The sequence below is a fragment of the Pundamilia nyererei genome, unplaced genomic scaffold (assembly GCF_000239375.1).
Source record: "Pundamilia nyererei isolate P.nyererei 1_Seehausen unplaced genomic scaffold, PunNye1.0 scaffold00012, whole genome shotgun sequence".
Taxonomy (NCBI): domain Eukaryota; kingdom Metazoa; phylum Chordata; class Actinopteri; order Cichliformes; family Cichlidae; genus Pundamilia; species Pundamilia nyererei.
Window position 1 is genome coordinate 6,563,630 of NW_005187413.1, and position 23,950 is coordinate 6,587,579.

General features: G+C 37.9%; 3 protein-coding genes across 7 annotated transcripts; all 3 read right to left on the reverse strand.

Annotated features, from left to right (window-relative positions):
* Positions 1-309: 309 nt before the first annotated feature.
* On the reverse strand, positions 310-8,151 carry LOC102211073 (aminoacylase-1A). The gene is made up of 15 exons (XM_005724708.1): positions 8,061-8,151; positions 7,596-7,741; positions 6,723-6,787; positions 6,514-6,618; positions 6,326-6,420; positions 6,052-6,128; positions 5,100-5,189; positions 3,377-3,433; positions 3,195-3,268; positions 3,048-3,097; positions 2,235-2,379; positions 2,061-2,129; positions 1,896-1,975; positions 715-775; positions 310-579 (listed from the first exon to the last, which is right to left on the reverse strand). The coding sequence occupies exons 2-15, from the start codon at positions 7,720-7,722 to the stop codon at positions 415-417; spliced, it is 1,260 nt and encodes a 419-aa protein (XP_005724765.1). The 5' UTR covers positions 7,723-7,741; positions 8,061-8,151; the 3' UTR covers positions 310-414.
* A 1,768-nt stretch (positions 8,152-9,919) lies between these two features.
* abhd14a (abhydrolase domain containing 14A) lies at positions 9,920-15,277 on the reverse strand. Of its 2 annotated transcripts, XM_005724710.2 has the most exons (6): positions 15,107-15,277; positions 14,880-15,028; positions 13,881-14,161; positions 13,608-13,723; positions 11,636-11,871; positions 9,920-11,385 (listed from the first exon to the last, which is right to left on the reverse strand). In XM_005724710.2, exons 3-6 carry the CDS (start codon positions 14,141-14,143, stop codon positions 11,203-11,205), a joined length of 798 nt encoding a protein of 265 aa, XP_005724767.1. In that variant the 5' UTR covers positions 14,144-14,161; positions 14,880-15,028; positions 15,107-15,277; the 3' UTR covers positions 9,920-11,202. The 2 variants fall into 2 exon arrangements, with proteins under 2 accessions (XP_005724767.1, XP_005724766.1); XM_005724709.2 differs by having other exon boundaries at positions 14,880-15,277.
* Positions 15,278-16,780: 1,503 nt separating this feature from the next.
* On the reverse strand, positions 16,781-21,874 carry hyal2b (hyaluronidase 2b). 4 transcript variants are annotated; one of them, XM_005724713.1, is made up of 4 exons: positions 21,748-21,874; positions 19,279-20,262; positions 18,734-18,823; positions 16,781-18,644 (listed from the first exon to the last, which is right to left on the reverse strand). In XM_005724713.1, the coding sequence occupies exons 2-4, from the start codon at positions 20,230-20,232 to the stop codon at positions 18,255-18,257; spliced, it is 1,434 nt and encodes a 477-aa protein (XP_005724770.1). In that variant the 5' UTR covers positions 20,233-20,262; positions 21,748-21,874; the 3' UTR covers positions 16,781-18,254. The 4 variants fall into 4 exon arrangements, with proteins under 4 accessions (XP_005724770.1, XP_005724769.1, XP_005724768.1 ...); XM_005724712.1 differs by lacking the exon at positions 21,748-21,874 and adding an exon at positions 20,743-20,909; XM_005724711.2 differs by lacking the exon at positions 21,748-21,874 and adding an exon at positions 20,661-20,909.
* Between the last annotated feature and the right edge of the window lie 2,076 nt (positions 21,875-23,950).

The window sequence follows — 23,950 nt, forward strand, 5'->3', positions numbered from 1 at the left end:
TTGTAATTGGGATGAAGTAAACATCTGTTGAGTAATTTAACATAAAATTGTTTGATAGTGTTAATTTGGAAAGCCAAAACTCTAGCGGGTCCACCAGACCCATGAACACTGGCTGAGTAACAAAAATATGAACACCACACAAGGGTTAAATGAACAGATTTACACAACAGGCATTAATCCTTCAAAAAAAAAGGTACACTCAATCGCAACGCTAACATAAAGGATGCTAAGACTTGCTGCTGTGCTGAGTAAAGCAAAGCTTAGTGTGACTTCATCCTGAGAATCAAAAAGATAAACAGTACCAAAGGCTCAGTGCTCCGTTTAATGATATACTCTTTGGTAATCTTTGATAATTCCTCAAGTTAAATAGTCAGATAATCTGGTAAATATGTTTTAGAAAGGATTAAATTATGTCTAAGCCTCATTGGGAAGGGCAGCAACGCTGGCAAGAGCCGGGATGATCCTCTCGTACACGCTGATGCCTTTCAGGAAGACTTGCTCGTTCAGATACTCGTTGTGATCATGCAGCAGGATCGGCGTCCGGTTCATTGGAGAAAAGCCAATAGCAGGGATGCCCACCTAGATCATTAAACAAACATTATTTAAAACACAAGAACTGATTTCTCCCAGTAATGTCAATAAAAGAAAAACCTCAAATGACTCTCAGAAGAAAATTTCCTCTATTTACAAACTCAAGTCAGTTCTTAAACTCACCGCACGGATGAAACGGCTATCTGTGGCAGCAGGAAAGATCTCCTTCTTCAAAGTCATACTCCTAGAGTGGAGATGATCATATGAGACGTGGCTGTTGATTACACAGTATGCTCCTGTTTTTAGCTGAAACTATATGGATAAGATGTTTTTAAACGTGTGCAAAAAGTGTCACTGCCTATATTGGAAATGCTTGCAAAGCACAAGTAAAAACTCATATATATGTAAATCTCCCTGAATAACATATTAAATGAAAAAGAAAATTCTAGTGTTTCACAGCTCCACAAGTATCTGTGACAAACCTTTCCAAGCACAAGGAGAAAATTGTGAGAGTTGTGTGAACATTTGCAGCTAATGTGTGAAGACTCATAGAGCGGATATTTTAAAAAAAAAAAGAAGAAGAAGAAAAGAAAAAAAAAGTTATGTAAGCAGATTACAAGGATATAAAATTCAGTTTTGCCATAAACTAACACAGCAGATCATTTTTATTTAAAATCTTAAATTATTAATTGTTCCAACAGTAAGATGAACACATACTATTTGAAGAATCACCAGAGTTAGCAGCTGCAGATGAAGCCAAAACAAAGGTTTAAGCTGTGACCACTACACAACACTGCACACCTATCAGCCAAAACACTGACACGGGGAAGTAAAAAACACTGATCATCTGGTTACAATGACGATTCAAGACTCTTTATTGTCATTATGCAAGCATAACAAAATTAAAGCAATACTCCCTCACATGGAGAAAAGAAGACTTAACATAAATATACTGAGACAATAAAAATACAAAATACAATACTTTAACAGCCCACAATAAATGTTGGACCCTTGTGGAGATAAAATCACTCAAACACTGCTGCAGCCCTTAGCCCACCATAGTATAAGCACTGCATGTCAGCAGCGGTCGCTTTTTTGTACTGGTTTTCATCTTTGCTTTGTGCAGTCAGCTTTGTATTCTACTAAGACAAAGATCTTACAGATGTGTGCCGTCATTTGTGTTGGGGTGTAGGGTTGTAGCTCCAGGTTTATATTGTTAAATAGTGATGTAGTAATCTGATGGCATCTTAATGTAACAGATGCAAATCAGAGTAAAATTGTGGCTAAATGTCGTCACTTTCACAGACTCGTGAAAACAGCAGCGTTATGTATTCCAGGTTTGAAAAAGGATTTAGTCCACTCACATTTCTTTGCAGGAAGCACTGAAGGCATTCCACCATGGATCACTCTCATCTGTGGATGTGATATTCTGGTTCATGTGTTTCTACAACAGATACCAGCTGATTTAGACCATCTGACCATCAGAACAAACCAACAGCAGTCTTAGAGTTGAGAGCAAGCACACTGACCTGAGCAAAATCATAGGTGACATCTTCTCCTGCTTCCTTACACCACTGCTTGATCTGTCTCTCAAACTCCTGGTACAGTGGTAATTTAAAAGTCAATGTGGAGTACTATGACACTTGCAGCCATGTGCATAATTGTACGAAGGAGTTACACAAACACATAAACCACTTACGCACCTGTAGATTTACTGTAGGTGGTATTCTTAGGTCAAAGCTGACGTCCATTTCAGCCGGGATGACATTGTAGGCCACGCCCCCTTTGACCATAGTCATATTTACTGTGGTGGTGTCACCAAGTGTAAAACACTGACTGGTATTTAGCCTGAGGAGAGAGAAGGTAATAATGCAAAACAGACCAAAATGCAACTTTGAATCAAACACAATTGCATTTTATAAAAGTTTATATTTCATTTAATGGTCTCTTCCCAATTATCTATGGGACACAAAGACAACTGATGAGCAGTATTTGACAATTAATACATTATTGCTTCCATTTCTGTAGTTTTTTAATGGTTACAGTGAATTTAGAGGTAATGTGCCAGAAGACACCTTTTTAAAATATTTTCCTTTAGTGATGTTGAATCGTTCATGAGAGACTGAGCAATTGAATTTCCACAACCCAATTATGTCATACATTTCTAGGCATCCAAAAGTGTAAATATTTATCTAATGTCCTGAATACTGTGTGAAAAAAAAAACAGAAAAAAGTTTTTAAATAAATAAATATAGGCTACTCACATTTATGACATGTAAACATAAATTAGAAGTTCTTAATGTCTACACAGTTCATTAAAGCATGCTGCTATGGGACAAATTAGCTGCAAATAGACCTACAAGCAAATTAACCCATCGTCTGTACAATTGAAATTGATTTACACACTTTTGTGAGCAGGTTTTGGGATAACCTATCACCTCAAACTAACTCCAAAGAGATCTATTATAGAGGAAATCTAGGACCTGCTTACACTACCAAAGTGTAAATTTCCTCACCTGTGTTTTTCCTTCTCTCTGAAGTCCAGGAAGGAGTTCATCACATGGCGCTATAAGAAAGTGAAAAGATAAGTGTTGTTACTGACACTTTCCTTTAGTCCTGTTTTCAACCGCTTTATTAACCAGTAACATTGTACAGATAAGTACCAGCTTCTCAGCTGCTGTATTCTCCACAAACCGAGACCCATGACCTGGACTGCCTGGGCAATGGACAGTAATCCCTGAAAGCAGAGGTAATCCTGCTTGATTCAAGACACGTTTTATCATCTAACCAGTAATTCAAAACTAATTTAAGATGAGGTTTCAATTTCTGTGTATTTTGTACTTACACCAGGGGTTCCTTTCCCCATAAAACACAGTGAACGCATCAGTGGGATTGGCCAAACCTGCAGAGTATGCAGAAAAACGTCAATTACACTTTGATCCATCCATTTTTCTCCACTCATCCAATTCAGGAACAAGGATGGTAACGGAAGCCCATCCCAGCTGCCACAGGGCAAGAGGCAGGGTACACCCCCAGAGACAGAAAATCATGCACTCTCATGTTGACACTTGCAAGTCACTAGTTAATTTAGTATCACAATGAATCTAACCTCATGCGCAAGAACATGGAAACTCCAGTTCAAGATGTACTGACTCCCATTTCTGAGCAGACATAACCAAACACTGGAATCTCTTGATGTTTGGATGTCAAATTTAAACCCAGTGAAGACATTTATGAAGGCATATGAGGCAAAAGTCTAACATCTTCACTATTTTTAGTCGAAAAATATTTCAGGAAGTGTTCTTATCTGTATTGAAACCTAAAACTTTCTAGATTATCATGAAAAAAAAAAGAGATTAAAAACTATTACATTTTTTTTACTTTGTAAACTGTGTCTATTTTTTTTAATTACTGTGGTTTTATAACAAAGGGAATTAACAATCATTTGAAGCACATTTGTCAGCCAGCATCACTGGCTGGCCACTTTTCTATCTAGCAGTAGCTGTTAATCAGCTTGCTGTTGCATTCTCTCTTATTGTGTTTACGTCTGATCAAACCAAACACTGGCTCTGTTATAAACTCAGCCATGCGGGCAAGCTTGTTTTCATCTTTGGCATGAATAATGTAAAAAAAAAAAAAAAAGCAATTTACATATATAACCTGAAATTTTCAGACCTGCATTTACTCATTTTTTTAAAGGTCTCAGTGAAAAAGTCAAGAAGTTCAGAACTTTTTGAACTGATGTTACTGACACCAATTAAAAAGTAAAATCACACAACAACACAACGAAGTTACAATCCCGACTTAATGGTCTCACCCATCCTAAGAGAGAGAAAAACAGGAAGCCCAGTTAGTGCTGATCACAAAGAAAAAACACCCATATAAACACTTCCAAACCTCCCAGAGTAACACTTCTCCTTTCTCCAGAAAGTGTATAAGGTTGAGGCTGAATCAGTTCGGGAAGATAAGGGAAGGTCTGAACACAGAGTATAACATAAAAGAATATGGACAGAAAATTACTAATATATGTGAAAGAAAAATAAGTAAATACCAAATTTGATTTATAATTTATACATTTGAATTATAATCTTCCCCCATTAAAAAAAAAACTTATTAAAAATAATGTAGTGGGTTTCAGGATTAAACCACTCTTCTATATGACATCAAAGAGAAAAGATAAAATAAAATGATTGAAAAAGAAAGAAAATAAGGGAAAGGCTAGTAAAGACCGCCAACAACAAAGACAACTTTTCTTTCTCTAAATCCTTTTATTTCACTACAGCATGATCAATTCTCAAATTTAAATGTGTAGGTTTTTATTGTTAAGTCTCTTCCCTTCATTAGCTTAGTTTCACTAGGTGCTCTTGTTATGGTTACCTGCAGTTTTATCTTGTTTCAAAAGTAAAAGGATTTTCTGTGGAAATAATTCAAACTAAATAAATAACAAGTATTTTTAACTCACTCATACACTTTGGCATGTTCAATATTTTGATTTTGATTCATTTACTTTTGAAAAAGAATACAAAGGCTGCTTTATCTTTAACTGTATCTCTTTTTTTTTTTTTTACCTTCATCAAGGGCAAAGCCGATGTTTAACTTGTGAAACTCTGGCTGCTTCACAAATGTCTCCATCCCCTTGTAGCCTCCAACTTCCTCATCTAAAAAAACAAGTAAATAAATAAGTGACTACAACCTAACAAGACTCGGAGAACAAACTTCATCCTTATTACTTGGATTCAATGATTATGGCTGATTAGACATCTGCTCGGGACGAAGCTGGGAGGAGCAATGCTGGCAACAATGTAAACTCCCAGGAGTCAGTGCCTCCGCTCCACACTGGCACAGTGCAGAAATGTTGCTGAAAGGGGTGCTGTTTCAGTTTAATTTATTCAGACTTGAATCAAAGCCTTTGTGTGGAAAGCAGACAATAAATACCGTACAACATATACAAACAGATGCAGGAAACAAAGCGTACTTGGACGCACATATTTAACATGTCTATACTGGATAAATGTGAATAGACAAAGTCCTGTTGTTAAAGTTTACATCTCCACAACCTAGGAGATAATGTTTAACACACTGTGTGTTTTCCTACCCATCTACACTGTTAACAGACCCCCTAATAAGAGTCTACTTAATATGCATTTCCTGTTTTTATGATATCTTGAGGTGTCTCTGGCAGAGTGACAGGTCAAAGTTAATCTTAGATTGAGCACATGTGTTTGGCTGACCAAAGGTAAAACTTATCTCCTTTGTGTTTAATGAGTACAAGACTACAGTTTGTGATCAGTCTTTATCCCTGTTAAAGAATTACTGAAGCTGCATCATAAGCAGTTAACAACAACAGGAGAATGAGGATGGTATCAGTCACACACTGTATGTGTTTTTACTGTCCTAGCATTACTAATTAAGGAGTAATCAGTCACAGTAAGTAAAAATACCCATGAGCCTGTATTAACAATATGTAAAGACATTACAAACAATTTAAAAACAGAATGGAGAGGCATATTAAAATCTTACCAGGAACAAACATGAGATGGAGAGTGCGTGTCGGTTTCCATCCCCTCGCCTTCAGCCTCCTGACTGCCTGGATGTACCTACACAGAACAAAGTGAACGCGGCAGATATATGACAGGAACAAGGACGAGAGTGTGAACTGACAGTATGCAGGCTGAGTGAGCGGGTGTTAAATCGGGTGTTTCTCATAGAAACATAAATACAAGAGAGCATCACAACAACACTAGAGCACAAATCCTGTTTAATAAAGCAAGTTATCAAGGCAGGTTATACCCACTGTATAGTTACACATTTCATGTCCTGTGATCCACGGGCATAAATGTTGCCCTCTGCATCTTTGAAAGCACTGAAAGCATCGTACTTCCAATGTTCCTGGAGAAAAGATTGATATCAAATCAGTTTTTTTCAGGTCTGTTACAGGTGATAACAGGATTGTAGCGCCATACAGTGAGACCGATGTCATACCTGATAAACAGGTACAACATCTGTGTGGGAATTCAGCAAGATGGACTTCAAGGTGGGATTCGTTCCCTCCCATGTCATGATGGATATGACTCTACCTGGAAAAACCTAAAAGGAGCAGGGACAGGAAAAGGATCTTTTTATTATTAATGTTATGTCCACTGTATCATGTAAACAACTGCTCTCTGAACGTAGCCATCAATGTCACACACCTCGATCTTCTTTAAGGGTAGCTCAAGCTCCTGCGCTATTCTGTCAAGGAACCTAAGAGCAGCATCTATGAAAGAATAAACAAACAACAAGACATCGCACTCAAGCATTAATAATTGAGTGAAAATTCTCAGTCACAGCTCCTGCTGCTGGACTTTGACAAGCCTTCTCCTGTCATCATTGCATTTTCAGCCACTCTTAGATGTGCATGTGAAAAGCAGTCTAGCTAGCCAGTCACACTCTCTCAGAGCAACTGGAACACAAACCCTGTTTAACATGGTTGCTGTTAAACAGGGAGAAATATATTTCCAACAAGGATCTAACTGCACGGGACGCATTTCACAACCGTAAACAGGGTCGTAATGCCTCCAAATAGTTGTTTGGAAAATGATCCATCCCCAGGGTCACATGTTTTTTGCCTCATGGCTGTTGCTTTTATTTTTTCTACTCCTGAGACTCAGCACAAGGTGTAACCACTGAACTGAAAACTTTACATAACAACTCAGCGTTGAAGAACATCTGTTACATGCATAACTGTGAGCATTTAATGTTTAACTGACACAGATAAGAAGTGAACTTTGATTACTTTTTCTCTTTGAAAAAAGATAACGATGCCACTGATACGAAAAAATCCATGTTACAGTTTCTCAAAGGAAGCACAGATACTGTTTACAATACATTTATTATTATACTATATAAAGAAACAGCATTTGTCGATCATAATCTTAAAGGAAAACCACAGAGAAACAAGACATGAAAAGGATCATTAGTCAAGCAGCGGTTTGGGGTCTATTAAAGACAAATGCATCCCAAAATTCAATTGCGCCATATCGCTAAAGGTCACGAACTGAGCTCATGTAATAAAAGTCTCTCACCATAGTCGGGCTCTGGGTGCACAGTTCTGAGCCGGAGGTAGTCTCTAAAAAGAGACACGGAGGGGTCTTCACCCTCAGGAAAGCTCTGTTCGCCTCCAACACCTGGACCGTCTTTGTCAGGCAGCATGGTTCGACTTATCCTCTGCCTGAGGACATAGGAGGCAACACACGGCATGTCACAATGATAACACGCCAGGTTCATGTGGCAAATATCTGTTCTTTATCTGGCACAGACATGACGCTAAATCCGTTTATCACTGTCTCCCTTTTACCGCTGCCATGACCATACCTGCTTAAAACACCTAAGCTCGGGTCCTGATAAAAGCTAGCTAGCCTCAAGCGAGTTGACTTATTGTCCCTGTCTTTTGGCACAGGCTCCAGCAGCGGAGATTACAGGACGGCAAATAGCGCAGTGTTATTTACTCCACCTTATTTTAATACTTATTATTACTTGTTATTACTCACCCTCTCCAGCCACGCAAGCTCCTACGACCCAGGTAACCAGGTTTGTGACAGTGTGTGGCGTGTGTGTTACTGTGTATCAGCTGACATGCTGCTGGCTTCCTGCCCTTCAAAATAAAAGTCTACTAGCTGTGGTAACTACAATGAATTTGCATTTTCTGCCTTTCTGTTTCACACATTTGAAAGACACGACTCTCGTTCAGAACTCTTTGTATTTTTTAATGCTATCGCGCCGTACTGACACGCTTTCAGGTTTTCCGATCGTGGCTCAAGAGTTGGCAGTTCGCCTTGTAATCGGAAGGTTGCAGGTTCGAGCCCCGGCGTCCTTGGGCAAGACACTTCACCCGTTGCCTACTGGTGGTGGTCAGAGGGCCCGGTGGTGCCAGTGTCCGGCAGCCTCGCCTCTGTCAGTGCGCCCCAGGGTGGCTGTGGCTACAATGTAGCTGCCATCACCAGTGTGTGAATGGGTGGATGACTGAATGTAGTGTAAAGCGCTTTGGGGTCCATAGTGACTAAATAAAAGCGCTATACAAATACAGGCCATTTACTATTACCATTCTTTTCCCTTTAGGGGTCGCTACAGCCGATCATATTCTTCCATCCCGCCCAAGTTCGAGCATCCTCCTCTGTCACGTCAGCCCTGCATGTCCTCCTTCACTGCATGCATGGATCATCTCCATGGTCTTCCCTTTTTTCTCCCGCCTGGCAGCTCCATCTTCATAATCTTATGTCCAGTTTACCCACCATCCCTCCTCTGCACATGTCCAAACCATCTCAACGTTTATCTCCAAAGCACTCATGAGCTTTCTCTGATATAAAGGCTTGATTTAAGTAAATTTATTTATTTTACTAATTTACTTATTGAGAGGTTTCTTCCCATATAATTTCCTTTGCATTGTTTTTATATCTTGTATGCTTTGAATGTATGTATTACATTTTTAAAATTAAAATACTAATTTAATACCAGACACTTCAGTTGGCATATACATATGTGGATTTATGTGCACATGCAGTCTGTGCATGTACACACATGAATAATTTTGTTCCTTACATAAATGGCATTGTTTCAGTGCTGACTGATATCCTGCTCAGTGTCTTTTGCTCCCTGCTTTTAAATCAGATGTCACTCTCAACATGCCAGAAAGGACCAGAAACTCAAGTTGAAAACTAGAACTTAAATTGTGAAAGCAGGCTGATTGGTGAGCTACCAGACAGTTACTCATTTAATCGTCTCCATCCTGGTCTGCCACCACCAGCTCGACCTCCTGTCTTTTTGTCAGCATCAGTCTCCAAATCATACATCATAGCAGGTCTCACTACCATCTTGTAAATCTTCTCTTGCATCTATTTTTTTGTTGCTCATCTCCACCCACTCCACCCTGCCTGCACTCTCTATTTCACCCCTCTTTTGCACTGTCCATTACTTTGAATGACCAACGAACCAGAGGAATTTCTTGCAGCTCATTCACCTACACTACCTGTGAGATCTATGCGACTTCACCATTCCACCTGCCTCCCTTTCGTTCATTAATTTTATTTTAATTTGGGGCATGGATAAAAAAAAAAATAGTACAAAAAATATATACAAGTCACAAATTATATACAGAAAACTTCTACAAAGAAAGTCATATAAATACATCAAGGTTAAGCTTAAGGTTTGTTCCTTCTTAACATGGCAGCATGCTGAATGAAATACACAAAGCACAGATTTTTTTGCATTTATTTTAAGCAGTGCACGTATTTTCCTTTTTCCATGATTGTCCAAACTCATTGAAAATATATTACATACAACTTCAATATTATATAATACAAGAGTTGGTTTTTAAATTATTTTTACATTGTTAACACTTTCTTTTACTGTTTTTTAAACTCCATTACTTTGAGCATCAAGTGTGTTTGCTTTTGTTTAGCACAGCTTGTGTTTAATGGGAGCCAGAATGGTTACCAGATATTTATAGAAATGCTGTTTGTTAAATGTGAAACTAACAGAAGCTTTCAAATACAGGTGGAAGCAACATTTGCTTATTTACAGTAACCTACATGTCACCCACAAAAATGGTAACAGTCACTCAAACCACATTAAATATTTTTTACATGCAACAGGCGATGAGAAAAACAAGAATCAAAACTCACCACTATACAAGTCTCTGTTTTTTTGTTTTTTTAACAAGATAAGCTGAATTACTCTTGTATTTTTAGGCGGCAAAGGAACTGAAAAATAATGCATTTGTGACATCTGAAATACTACATTGTTAAATGTAAAATTTTAAACACTATTTTCCAAACCACAGAGTGTTGACCTGTCCAGGGCGGACACCCCACCTCATCCCCTATAACAGCTATTCCCTTGTCAGAGTTTTTTTTTCTCTACAAGAAATAAGAATTCTGCTGATTTACGTCACTACAGTCAACCACTGATTGGCCAAAAAAAACATCTTCCTGTCTTTTCCTAATCACTATTTCTTGACTTCAGTGGAAAAAGCCATGAAGTAAAAGAAAGATGTGGGGGAGGGCTCGACTGCGTTTACGTTAGACTAATCAATAATGTTACAGCAGATGCTGCTGACGAGCACCTGCTGTGAAACTTTAATGTTTCATGTAGGCTTCCTGTGCCTACACTAAAATTGGATAATGATAATCCTAAAGGCTAAACCTTAGATTTACTTTGATCATCATTTTTAATATAGTTCATGTCTTTCTTCATATATATTTTTTTAAATAAATCTAAATTCTTTACAGAGAGAAACAACATAAAAGCTAATTTAGTTACAGCAGCCTAGAGTTCATACGTCGCCTGTAGGTTTATCAAAGCCTGTCACTGACGGTTTAAAACATATCAGCAGGTTATGGCATAACATGGAACCTACTGGAGCTGGATTGAAATGGAACCATTTACCTGCATGATTTTTCAGTTATATTTTCATGAAAAATTGGATGGTGTGTCGCTTTGAACTGTGGGTTGGCTTTACCTACTGCCCTTTCACAAAGCATGGTCCAGTGTATCCTATGCTAAAGGAGTTAAAAAAGGAAGCACTGAAGCACTTTCTTTAGTATGTAGAGATTTCAATCAGCTCCTATTATACTTCCAGGTCACTACATTCAAAGAAAAAATGACTATTCCATCCTAGCCCAGGTATTCTGCCACTCATTTCAGTTTGCTGAGGAATTCAATCAATCCTTGGTGAAATTCTCTGGTTTTGTCAATATAGCAGGCATGGCGCGCTCCTTCCAGCTTCAGCACGAAGTGATTTGGGAGTTGTATGAGGTTCTTGTGGGACTGGGCACCCAGATTTGTGTCCTGTGCTCCAAACACAATCAGAGTGGGAGTCTGAAAAGGACACAGGACTAAGAAGTCAAAGAGGAAGACACCCATCCTACAACATAAAATAAATTTTTTTATATATATATATATATATATATATACACACACACACATACATACACACACACACACACTGTATATATATATATATCCCGACGTCCCGGAGCTAACTTCTTATCTGGTGCGCGTCTATAATACAGTAAGTATTTATAGTCATTGTATTCAGAGATTGCATCATTATTTATGCCTCTCTCACCTGAATATTTTGGTACTGCTGTGCAGAGTAACTCCGGGTCCCAACTGGTGCTATAGGGATAAAACCGTGTAGCTGAGCACTGTTCTTCATGAGAAAGGGGAGGGAGTAATGTCCACTCATCGATGGGCTCAAAAGCACAGCTGCCCTCACCCCCAAAGACTCCATGAACCTTGAAAGGAGATCCACTCGACTTTGGTCAGTCTTCAGAGACTCCGAGTCTGGTGATTTTCCATAGCCTTAAAATATATATAAAAGAAGGGGGATATAATTTAAATAAACTTAAATAGATAACACTACAACACTACGCTACATATATTAAAGATAATTTACACCTAGTGCAAGAAACTCTCACAGGTTTAAGCTGAAAATTTTTTTTTAAGTATTTAAAGTTATTCTTCGAGTAATTCTTCGAGCATGCGTAGCACCATCTTGTGAGAGTACAGAATGTGACATCACCGGGTTGGTTGGTTATTGCTAATCGACTGACATTAGTTTGTGTCCGCTAACTAGTGAGAGAACTGATAACAAGGTGGAAAACAAGGGGAAAAAAAACTAAAACGTAGTCTAAGGAATCCCTTTTGTGCTGCCCCTGGCTGATAAATGAGTTTTATGTTAATAATAAAATACACAAAAAAAAAATAAAAAAATAAAAGATATACTGTTGTCATTCACTCTCTGTCTCTTAAGCAATAACCGGTTATTCATTGCTGGCTAGCTGGACTGAAATGGGAAAACTGAGACGTTAGCCGTAATGTTCGGTATTGTAGAGTAGTTTATTATTGAGGACTGTGTGCAGGAGAGCCTGTTGGAGTGAGGTGTGCTGGTGGTTCACCGAACCAACAAGCTCAAGTTTTTCTTTACTTTTCCTCATGGTGTCAGGTATACATGTATATATTAAAGTCTGGTTTGTATCAGGGGTTAGGTCTTTTCTTTTTCAAACCACATCTAAAACACTTTACAAGATAACTGGTTACAAAAATAAATAAACCTCCAGGTTAGCCTCCTTCATTTACATTTGTGCTCTTCCTCACTTCTCGTATGAAATAACTCACTCAGTGAGATAATGTTTTCAAACTAAAGAGTTTCCACAGCAGTTTTCCGAGAGAACTTCTAAACGCAAAACTCTGAATCAGCTTTAATACATGTCCATTGTAAACAAAGCAATCATTTAGGAATGTGTGCAGAGTGGGATTTTAAAGTGTTTTCCAGCATTCCCTTTTGTCGTTTTAGGTGTTTCTAGTTAATCTGGTTGCTCAGACCGCTTCTCAGTTCACCTTGATTTGGAGCAGAGTTGGAAACTACATGCAAACATCAAATTTCAAGTAAGGCTTGTCCTGCTTACATCAACCCACATTTAAGCCCTTTTCCGAAAGGATGCTGTACTTAATCACAAAGTGAGTACCAACAATCCATATAACATACGTAATCATACATCAGTGCTCATATATCGGCTAGCATAAGTATGATAAACTAGACTGAAGTGAGCTTCAAGGTCTGCGATCATACAATGCAGGTAAAAATATTTTTAACCACAAGAGTGCGCTATTAACTCATGAAACCGGAGCTTGCTAAACCAACTGCACTATTGAATAACTACAAAAATGTGCATGAGAAAACTGCTGTAGCCTACTTTTTACTTTAAATGTATGCTGTCAGTCGACTCATCTCATAAACTCAATACATTAATAAAACTTACTGACTCAATTCTCATTGTGAATATAATTTTGTTTTCATATAAGTGAGGAACGGCCAATAGTGTGCAAACTTTGTTTTATTGTTTTACTGTATAATTAAACTTAAGTAATTATTTTGTAACTAATATACTGTGTCCGATAGCAAATACTTGTAAAAAGCAAGATGATCATCACTAGTGACACATGAAATTTCCCCTTGTGGGACTAATAAAGGTATATCAAATAAAGGTATATCAAATTCTTAGTGCTTGTGACGTTTGATTCAACTTAAGTTCTACCTGGTAGGTCCATCGCCAAGGCCTGATATCCATTAGTTGCCAGCAGGGCCATGGTACCAAGTTCTTCCCAGGTTTTGGATGTGAAGGCCTGACCATGCAATAAGACAATTTGCAGCCTGCACAAACACATAACTGTGTTAACCGGGATTTTAGAGCAGACACAAACCAATCCTGTGATAATCACCATCGCCATCTGGTTTATTAACTAATTTTGTAAATTGGTTTGATATTAATTAAAACTGGAATGCATGCTATGTCCTCAGATAAGCTCACCTTGGCAGTATCTGCCGTCCAGCTCCATCCACTGGTAAAGCTTCTCGGAAGAACAGCGGGGGGTCTCCAGGCAGCTGTCCGGTGCGAATAGACACATTGATAGTTGGAAGTGGAAGAGGAGGGGTGGCCATCAGCCCCATTTTTTGAGCTTCCAGGGATGGCTCCATGCTGCCCTGGCGAATGGATGGCAGCAGAAGGTAGAGCAGTAACGTGGCCAACAATACCAGGCCCAGAACAACGAGACGATTGCGCAAGAAATTCATTTCCTCAAGATGAAAGATCTAGAGAAAGCGGTAAACAGTAAATTGTTTGAAAGCCCTTCATATTATTCCGGTTCACACAATAGTGCTATTCGTCTGGCACTGTATAAATGGATGAAAGGACTAGTACCCAGACCTGTGGTTTTACCTGCACAGTATGTGGTTACAAATTGCAAACTTCACCTGTATTGTTAAAGTATTTACTGTCACATTGCTGATAAACACAGCTGATTTTCATCTTCACATATAATAAATAGAGCTGACTGGTAACATTTTTAATGTAAAGCTACCAAAAATGTGTTTGTTGCTTGGCAGTTCTTCACTTAATTAGGTGGACATTAACATTTAGAAGTGAATTGGTTTTCCTTAAAAGATTGAAGGTGAGATCCTTTGGAAACAATCATCTAAATGCAAGCTGAGACAGACTGCAAATGAATAATCCTTGCACACCCCGCATGAGACACTGTTCACTCTAAAGGTGCTTAATAAATGTCAATTGGACAAAAATGTTTGGGGACGGGTGGATTTGCAAGGTAACAGAATGAACAAACAAACCTAGATACAGCCAGGATTAGTGGCTCCAATTGTTTGGTGCTGCAGTGCAAAACAGTAAGACGACCAATATAATCGAGCCAAATGAAAATGACAGCTAGCACCAGCTAATTGTATTGCTCCGGTACTAGCTAAACCCGCACAATGGGACGCAGCGGGAGGCGACCTGCATTATGCAGCAACATACCGACACAGAGGAGGTAATTAAACACGTTCAGTGGCGGAGGGGCGAGGCTTTCTTCTCTATCGTCATCGTCCTCGGCGTTGCTGGTTGCCAGTGATGGGAAATGTTGCTGAAAGGCTTCGGTTCGCTGCTCGTTTGGATGGCTAATTTAGCTTTTCAAAGTGAGAGGAGAAATTGTACTTAAACACAGCTGCACATCTCTATTCTTCTAACAAAGTAAAACCAATTACCCGGTCAATGAACGAGTGGTTGCCGATAAACTCAAAGTAGACGAGATATTAACCAACAGACGAGAAAGACAGTAGCGCAAACGCATTATAAAGAATTTTTGTCCGATATAAATTAAATCTACCACGATTTTAAACCGACTTTTTCTCGTCGGAGCACTTTAAGAGCTGCACACAACACTAATCTCAACGGCACTTCCCGTTGAAAGTTTCTTTCCCGAAAGCGAAGAAGTGAATTATTATTTTTTTTTAAAGGTTTTGGATACTTGGTTTACTTTTAGAAAATGAACCTAACAAAGCTTGCAGAAATAAAAATAAAATAAAACAAAATAATAATAAATGTAAAGTGTAACTGAGCGCTCAAAAGAATGTTAAGCTCTAAAGTAAAATACAGTACACGCCATTTATCCCAGACGCTGTATAAAACCTACAACCTATAACAAGATAGACTGGCATATAAGTACAGTATTTTTTCCAATAAAATAAAACACAATATGACAAAACAAATATCTCAAGTAAAATTTTTACAATAATATTTTTTTAATATTAAATAAGTAAAAAAAATAAAATAAATACTGACTATAATATATTAGGATGATGTTATAAGGTAAAACATCTCAAGATAATTAAAGTAAAAATAAAACAGGATAAAAACATAGCAAAAAAATGAAATAGAAAAAAAAATAGCATTATAAAATTGAAAAAAGAAAAAGATGAAGCCATAAACCAAAGTCATTTCTCTGAAATCTAATTCAAATGTCTACCTGGACACCCCCAAACTCAAGACCATACTTTTAGTACTATCTCACATCAAACTTAACTCTTTAAATCTTTATGACATTTTTTTATGTACTTGAACCGCAAGTCAATTGTGATAGGCTGTCCTAAAAAAAAGGTATTTCATGCACAACCAGAACTTGTCATTTCTGTTAAAAAATATTCCATACTAAGAATTCACTTGTGTCTTATATGACTTAAACCACAGTGGTGGAGGGGTGTTGATTTGGGTTTGTTTTGGTGCCACAGGACCTGACTATAATAAACGGCATTAATCCAAACATTGAGTCAACCATGAACCTCAATCTGATTGAAATGCTGTTGTGAGACCTTAAGAGTGCTGCCCGTAAATGAAGGTATGAACTGAAGCAACCATGTAAAGAAAAGTTTCCCAAAATTCCTCAATGATGTGACAAACTGTTAAAGTCACACAGAACACAGAAAATGCTTACTTCAAGTGACTGCTGCTAAAGGTAGCTCTAAAAGCTCTTTTTCATATGACTTTGCGCTCAGAATCTCCCTGACAAAGCAGAACCTCCTTTCTGCTAAGAGTAAGGAAATAACAGACAAAGAAATCATATATAAAGACATTTTAATAATGTAATTCTCTAATGCAAAAGACAAATATGAAATTTTTAAATACAGAACACTTTGATTTTGTTAATTTTCTTTGAAACAATAACCAGTACATTTCAGTTACATTATTTATATCTTAATATTGAACATAATTACTGATCACAGAATCAGAAAATCTGCTTTAAATAGTTAAAAACGTTCTTCTTGTTCTCGTTCTAGTCAAGTTTTACCGTGCAAGATCTTTATTTTTGTGCTTTTTGCATACTATTTGAAATAATATGTTGAGAAACATTTACTGTAAAAGAATATCATGTTTATTATTTTAAAAAAAAAAGACTTAAAATTTTTTGGATACTTATTAAAAAAATAAGATGAAAGCTGATGGAGAGAGATAACAACCATCGAGGCAACCCTTTGCTTTTCAGCAAGATTCACAGTGAAACAGAGTATTTCCAATGTGACACATTACACGCGAAAAGCCACTATAGCACTGTCATGCACTGACAGTATTCACTCAGTTTCGTCCCTCACGACATGTAATGACACCCAGTCCAACTCTGCATGAAAGTAAAGTGCAGAACTTGAAGACCTATGCAATATAAGTACATATAACATCACAATTCAACACCAGCTGTGCAATTCTGAGACTACCGTGTTTGTGAAAAACCACCTGCTGGCTTCTTTCATAACTCATTTTAGCTACTGAAACTAGTACCTACTGTATAAAACATGCAACTGCTCAGCTATATTGGGAACAAACAATTCTGAACTTGTACCTACAGTAATTGCTGTTCACACAGTATCACCGGCAAGATCCTTGACACAACTTTTTTTTTCAGTCGGCTAATATTCAGTTAGACAGTTGCAAACAATTTCAAAGCAATCCTATACATTTGGTTATGAATGGAGCGAACATATAGCCTATTCCAGTACATCAGACACAAGCTGAAATCAGCTATAATCAGTTATATTGAACTTTTAGCTGCTCCCTGCTTTCAGGGGTCGCCACAGCCGTTAGCTCCACATGTTTGACTTGGTAGATTTTTTATACCGGATGCCCTTCCTGATGAAACGCTAAAGCAATCTGTTTTGTCTTCCCAGGATCAAACTGGGGGCTATTTGGCTTGTTGGGCAAATGTGTAAACTACAGTCAGTTATAGTGTCAAGTTGTGTTTAAATTGCCAGTCTGATATATTTCCTAATGTTTTATGACCTGTTTTCACAGTGATATCCATTTAAGTTGATGGATACCTTGTAACATGTATGTATTTGCTCTGCACTGTTCGGTTATAATAAAATTGTTAGCCATGATGGAGTTTATATCAATATAAAGCAAGGACATAAAGACTGCAACTGCAACTGCAAAAGAGAGCTGGTTTCAGCCCTGTTAAGGCACAATATTGAACTGAAAACGAGCAGGTCCATCCTTGATGTTTCTCTAAGCAAAAAAATACAAAAGAGATTTAAGACTGGCTTGTATTTCATTAATAAGACACTTAAGAGCTCGATATTCATACTATATAATACTATTGTAATGTAGTGTCTGTTTTGCCATGAGGCACCAATAACCTGTAAATATGTGTGCGTCTGTTCCCTTTTATCCACTTTTTCTACTTTAAGCCATGTGTTGTTGTTCTGATGTTAAACCAATCATAAAAAAAGCTTTCAAAAATAGATATCTTTGGCTTCTCTTCACTATGGAGACAATGCATCAATATAATTTCCATATTTATGCATAAAAGTCTAAACTGTCCACTTCTAGGCTCGCTGAAACAGTAAATAGTTAGTCTATGTTTCCTCAATGTAGAAGAGTAAGGAGTCCGAGCGGAAGTAAAAGGCAAAGAGGCCAAGTCCCTAATACAGAGGAGGCTCTATTGGGCTCTTTTTCTTTCAAAGTACAGTCATCACCCCTGTACCCACTGTAGCACTGGCACTGGAAGTGCTTGTGGAAAAAAGTCTTCTCAGTTTGGCTGAGCATTCCTGTAACCTTGAGCTGGCCACTCTGACTAGTTATCTTGTGTGTTGAAGGGCTGAGATGCAGATATATATCGCTGTCCAATATTCTGCGAAAACAGCGGCCGCTGAAATTACATAGCACATGACTGCAGTGCTCTGCTGCTGTGGACACATTGAGCAGGTACCGACCCAGCGGTCCCTTAAGATAATCATTTAGGGTTGAGCAGTTGGCCTGGAAGACAAAAAAGAAACGTTAACTTGACTTGCCACTAATCACCAAGCAGTTCAGCATCAAAGAAGCATAGAAAATACTGTTCTTACACTGCTGCTTGCATGAGAGGTGTCGCCCCAGAAGATTACACCTGCAGCTCCAAGTGCAACACTCTCACCGATTGTGGAGACCAAATCTGTCTAAAAACAAAAACAGTTCAGGGCTGTTCAGTGAAATCATACAGTAACCTGTGTTTTAGTAGGACAGTCAAATATACACACATTTTATATCCAGTACTAATGTCTAGTTGCCAGTTGAATGAGATTTCCTAACACCTGTATATGGAAGGTGTAAGTGACTATAAATACTGATTTAATTTTATAATAATTCCACCAAAGAATTTAAATTGAGAACCTGAAGATGATTGTGGTGAAGGACAACAAATTGGTGTGTCTCCGTCAGAAACAGATGGTATAGTTTTATTTTTTAAAAAGTATATTTATGTTCATCAAATTTAGGCTAATGTTGGCTTTGTTTGCTTGTGTGTTGTTGCATAATGTAAATATAATAATAATAATGATGATCTAAATTAAATCACACTTGTATTGATCAAAGTGTAATCGTCTTGTATAAAATGCTGTTCTAGCCAACTAACCTCAGTTAGGAGAGTCGTTTGACTGATATAGGTAGGTCGGGTGTAAACATAAACAGGACGTGCTAATCCATCCCCAACAGATGCCAGGCGCATTGCCTCCTTCACCCTGTTCCGGACAAAAAGGCGCCCTTGGCTCGTTGAGCGTAGCACAGGTTCCATGTATACTGACGGGAAAAGTGCTGTACATTCCATCCACAACCAGTTGAGATGATTATTGCGGTCCACCTCCACTGAAGGACAGTGGCCTGTGTAGTTTTGCAGACCATTCTTGTTGTAGTCATGGTTGTAACAATCTGGAAACAGGTAGAAGCCCCACAGCTGATTGGGCCTCATATTCTTGGCCAGTTTCAAAGTCTCCTGCATGAATCTTTGAGCCGATAGCTCAAATTCTTGTTCTGCAACTTTCTCCACTTGTTTTGAGGTCCATGTAGGGTTCTTTTTGGCTATCATTGCATAGGATTTATTTCGATAGATAAGTTTAGCATCCCAATTTCTGACCCATATAGGACGCCACTCCTCCCAGTCAATAACAGCCAAACCTTTTGCCCCTGGCACTTTTATGTATTTTTTAAGGCCTTCGGGCATCTTTTTTGAGTGCTCAGTGAGGCTGACAAGCTGTGGAAGGCCTCCATTCACCGCACTGCCATCATGCTTATAATAGGGATACAACCCAAGACGTTCCTTATAGAAGATTGTAAGGTTTTGCCCCACAAAGCCCTCATTGGGGGTCGCTACAATGTCAAACTGGCTCAAAGATAAGGTTACTCTATGTCGTGGTTCACACTCCTGTGTTGGGGCATTCCAGGCAAGAAGAACTGGCTTCTGGGTATATAATGGCCTTCTTGTCTGCTTTATATCTGCAGAACAAAAGGCTGTCCACGATGTAAACACAGTCAGAAGCAACCAGGGCAGCTGGCCAGTTGTGGTGAAGAAAGGGTGAAATGCAGCCTCCATGGTTACAGCTCACCCTTCACCCCTCTTTGTCTGTAAAAGACAAAGCAGTTTTGTTAAATTCAGCCAAAACCTAAACGAAATAGTTCAAATCTATTTAGAATCTATTATCTATATATTTAGATATATAGATATGGAAATCGTTCGCAAGCAAAGCAAGCGAGCTTTGCTTGCGAGCTTTGCTCACGAAGGTTTCTGTGAGCTATTACTACATTATTACCTCATTACTCATTTGTATTTTCAAATAATACCAAATAAAGTCATACAAAAAAACTTCCTCTATTCTTCAGGAAGGAAATTAAAACTACTTTTACTTACTTTGAAAATAGTTGTGGGAAGCTAGCTAAATAGGCTACTGGTAAACATGTAATGTTAAAATATATATATACACACATTTATATACTTTATATAAATACATTACCGAACGTTACCTCGCCGTTAGCTCAAAGTTTCATTGAAACGGACTACCGTGCTAAGTTAGCTAACGGCTGTCTTCTTCGTGTCCATTCTAACCTGTTCCGCTGAAGCCGAGAAGTTAAGTTTATTCCATTCATGTAATCGTCGGGTAAGTTATTTTCCACTGCCCTGCCATGTGAGGAATAACCTCACTTTTTTCTATGCATATCGATGACTACTAATTAATCAATTCTCCCAGACCATGGCAGGAGTGGTGAGTTGAGCAACAACAGTTCATTGCATTTACTTCCTGAGTAGGGGGGTGTTCAGTTATTGAAAGACGTATTTTATCCGCGTTTTCCCGTTTATCTTCCCAACAGTGTTCCCATCATTTCACATTACTTTACAGAATAAAATATTTCACCATGATCACAGCTTCATATGGCTTGAATTTGAGGGTAAATGTACATAGCAGTAAAACCTACCCCCCTCCTCGTGAATTAATATCAAGTTAGCCTGTTCTTCGAGTTCTGCCCTGAAGGAAGTTTCACTGATAAAAGCGAATCTTAGATTAAAATCTAGTGTTTTGCTCCTGATTTAGATCTGATTATCACCCTAACCTGAATGGATGAACTGCAGCACTCGGAAGTGAATGGAAAGGTTATTTTGCTTCCTTTTGTTTAAACAAGAGCTTAATAAATGCAAACTAAAAAATATTAACTATACGAAAGTTTTTGCTTAAGAAAATCTAGTATCCATGATATAGTGTATTTAAATCGATATGCACTATAGATGATTGATGCATTTTCATCAACTAGCTTAAATGACCTGCAGATCACACTAAACTTTGGAAATGGTGACCTCTCAGGTTTATAGGCTTAGTTTGTCACCTTTACAGTGAGGTTGATTTGAATTGTTAGGCAGTGTAGAGCGAGAAAAACTCTCATGTCTCATCTCATGTGCCCCTGCATTAAAATAAAATTGATAGCATCAGTTATACATCTCAAGATATTTTTTAAACATTTTTTTAAACACTAAAAAGTGCTATGCCACTGCTGTGAATACCTTCAATTTCTTTTTAAAACTGTCATTTTTTAAAAGAGTAGTAATTATGTGTCTTACCAGCAGTCTTTTCTTTTACTTTATAATCTCCAAATGAAAGTGGATCAATCAAGCTGTCCACTTGTTAAAAATAAATACAGCTCAGTCCTTGTGCTCTGTGCCAAGAGTCTAGAAAGTTCTCCTAAGAGATCTGTCTAACAGAGGATACAAAAACAGTTGTTCATTGCTATTTAAATGTCAAGGAAACCCCACCTCTTAACCACTAAGTTGCACACGCAAGTACAAACCCCTCACTTTATATTCTTACCTGGTCTTAATTTTAAAGCGTGGTAGTTAATATAGGAAGCTACTTTCATCACTAAAACTCAGTGGTGTGACTTTACTTCTCAAACAGGATTTTTGCCTGCTGGGTCTTACATGAATCAAGTGTAAATTTTACATGGGTAGGCCACATTCACACAAACACATTGGGTTTTGCAAAACAATACATAATCCAGTGCGAGGATCCTAATATATGTTGTCAGGATCATGGTAAGTAATATCACAGTAATTTAATACTTACTGTGACACTTGGAGACACACAGGCTGCTCCCTTTCAGCTAATTAAATCAGATTACTGTAAGTGGTGGGTTCCTGCTAGGCTGCATCTGAACATAGTTTTCAGTCTCCTCTGTGAGAAACAGGAGTCTGAGACCTCTTTCTCAAAAAAAATGTATGCAATCTATATGTGTCCTCCTGAGCTGTCAAGAAGACAGCCTGAGCTTTTTGTTTGCAGTGATTTGACCAACATACAACACTGACTTTCTTCAAAGTGACCGGCATTGCAGCTTCCACTTTTTATAGCAACAAAGGAGATTAACTCATGTCTTTGCAGATATTATCTTTGTGTTGCTAAAAATGTTCTTCTATCTTAAATATGAGATTAACATCAACTTAGTACTGAAATAGTACTATAAACAGCAGGAGTCCCGTTTCCTACCTACGCCCATACTTCAGGAAGCAGAATGCTGAGTGAGACAGAAAGGATTGTACTCAAAATTGTAGAAGGGGAGTCAGATGTATAAGTATCAGGGGAGGAGGTGGAGAAGGGCCAGACGCTAGAGCACGAAGGTGAGAGCTCAGAGAAAGACAGCAGCTTTCGAGGAGCCTGAGCAGGAACAAAGTGACAGCACCCACCATCCATTATGAATACAAATAAACATTTAGTCTAGAGCTCTAAGATTTTTTTAGCATTGCAATATGTAGAAGTGAAAATTAGAGCCTTTTTAGTTTAACACACACACACACACGCATAAATTCAGTTTAAAATCAGCTAAAACGTTAACTTCTTAAACTGTTTATTCTGTTGATTTGTTTATTTAATATGTGTCCAGTAAACTCTACCTCTCCTTTATCAGTCAGAAGACTAAAGATAAAACTGTAATTTTTGAAATAATATGTTTGTTTATGTATTAGGGAGGCACCCCATTAGCATCGTTCTAAAGCACAACTAGTCTTAAATACATTTGGTTAATAGGATATTTGCTGTATTTAAAGTTGATGTATTTAAAAGTATAAAATAATGTAAAAGTTGTTTGGTTTTTTTTGTTAAAGCTTTTGAGTTTTACTTTTTTACTTTACACTTTACAGAGTTTCTGGTCCCTGTTTTGATCTTATTATTTTGCTGGTATTGTTTCTCCTTCTCATCACTGGGCTTGTTCCTTCTGTCTTCCACTCTGTCTGTATCATGTTTAAGTCTTCCTGTCTCGTAGCATTTATTACTTCCACCTGTCTTTTTTGTGCCTCGTGTCATGTCGCTCATCAGTCCGCAGAATATAAAAATAGTCCTGTCCTCATTTTTTGCCCTTGTCAGACTGTTTCCCGTTGCATTCGGTGCCTCTTTCCATACATCTTTATAAGAACATTGTTGAAACTGTGTTTTTCTTTTTCACAAAATGTATTATTCCAAAAGAGCATTTTTTAATGTCCACCAGAAACTCCAAGTAACATGTAACACTTTGCCGCTTGTGACCTCTGATTGTTATTGTGTCAGGTTTTCAGCAATAACAAATGAAATGTAAACTAGACTGAGGTGCACGTTTTCCACTTAATCAGAATCCACCCTGTTATTTTCCACAATCTGAGTTATCGACTCTTTCCTTTGAAAAGAGTTTTTATAGAAAAACTCATCAACATGCTTATAACAACAAAGCACGTTTTCATTCTTGACCTTCATAACCCAATTGTGCTATTACTTACACCTTAAGAAAAAGCTGTCAGATAT

Bases quoted from the DNA above. Each gene is read 5' to 3' on its own strand.
- LOC102211073 (XM_005724708.1), bottom strand. From the start codon at position 7,722: ATGCTGCCTGACAAAGACGGTCCAGGTGTTGGAGGCGAACAGAGCTTT. The intron at 3,434-5,099 runs GTAAAAAAAAAA...CATACTCTGCAG, and splicing joins CGGCTTTGCCCTTGATGAAG to GTTTGGCCAATCCCACTGAT. The intron at 580-714 runs GTGAGTTTAAGA...TTAATGATCTAG, and splicing joins ATAGCCGTTTCATCCGTGCG to GTGGGCATCCCTGCTATTGG.
- abhd14a (XM_005724710.2), bottom strand. From the start codon at position 14,143: ATGAATTTCTTGCGCAATCGTCTCGTTGTTCTGGGCCTGGTATTGTTG. The intron at 13,724-13,880 runs GTGAGCTTATCT...GTGTTTGTGCAG, and splicing joins GGACGGCAGATACTGCCAAG to GCTGCAAATTGTCTTATTGC. The intron at 11,386-11,635 runs GTGAGAGAGGCA...TGTCCTTTTCAG, and splicing joins AGCAGTACCAAAATATTCAG to ACTCCCACTCTGATTGTGTT.
- hyal2b (XM_005724713.1), bottom strand. From the start codon at position 20,232: ATGGAGGCTGCATTTCACCCTTTCTTCACCACAACTGGCCAGCTGCCC. The intron at 18,824-19,278 runs GTTAGTTGGCTA...TTTTGTTTTTAG, and splicing joins AAACGACTCTCCTAACTGAG to ACAGATTTGGTCTCCACAAT. The intron at 18,645-18,733 runs GTAAGAACAGTA...TTTGTCTTCCAG, and splicing joins CCTCTCATGCAAGCAGCAGT to GCCAACTGCTCAACCCTAAA.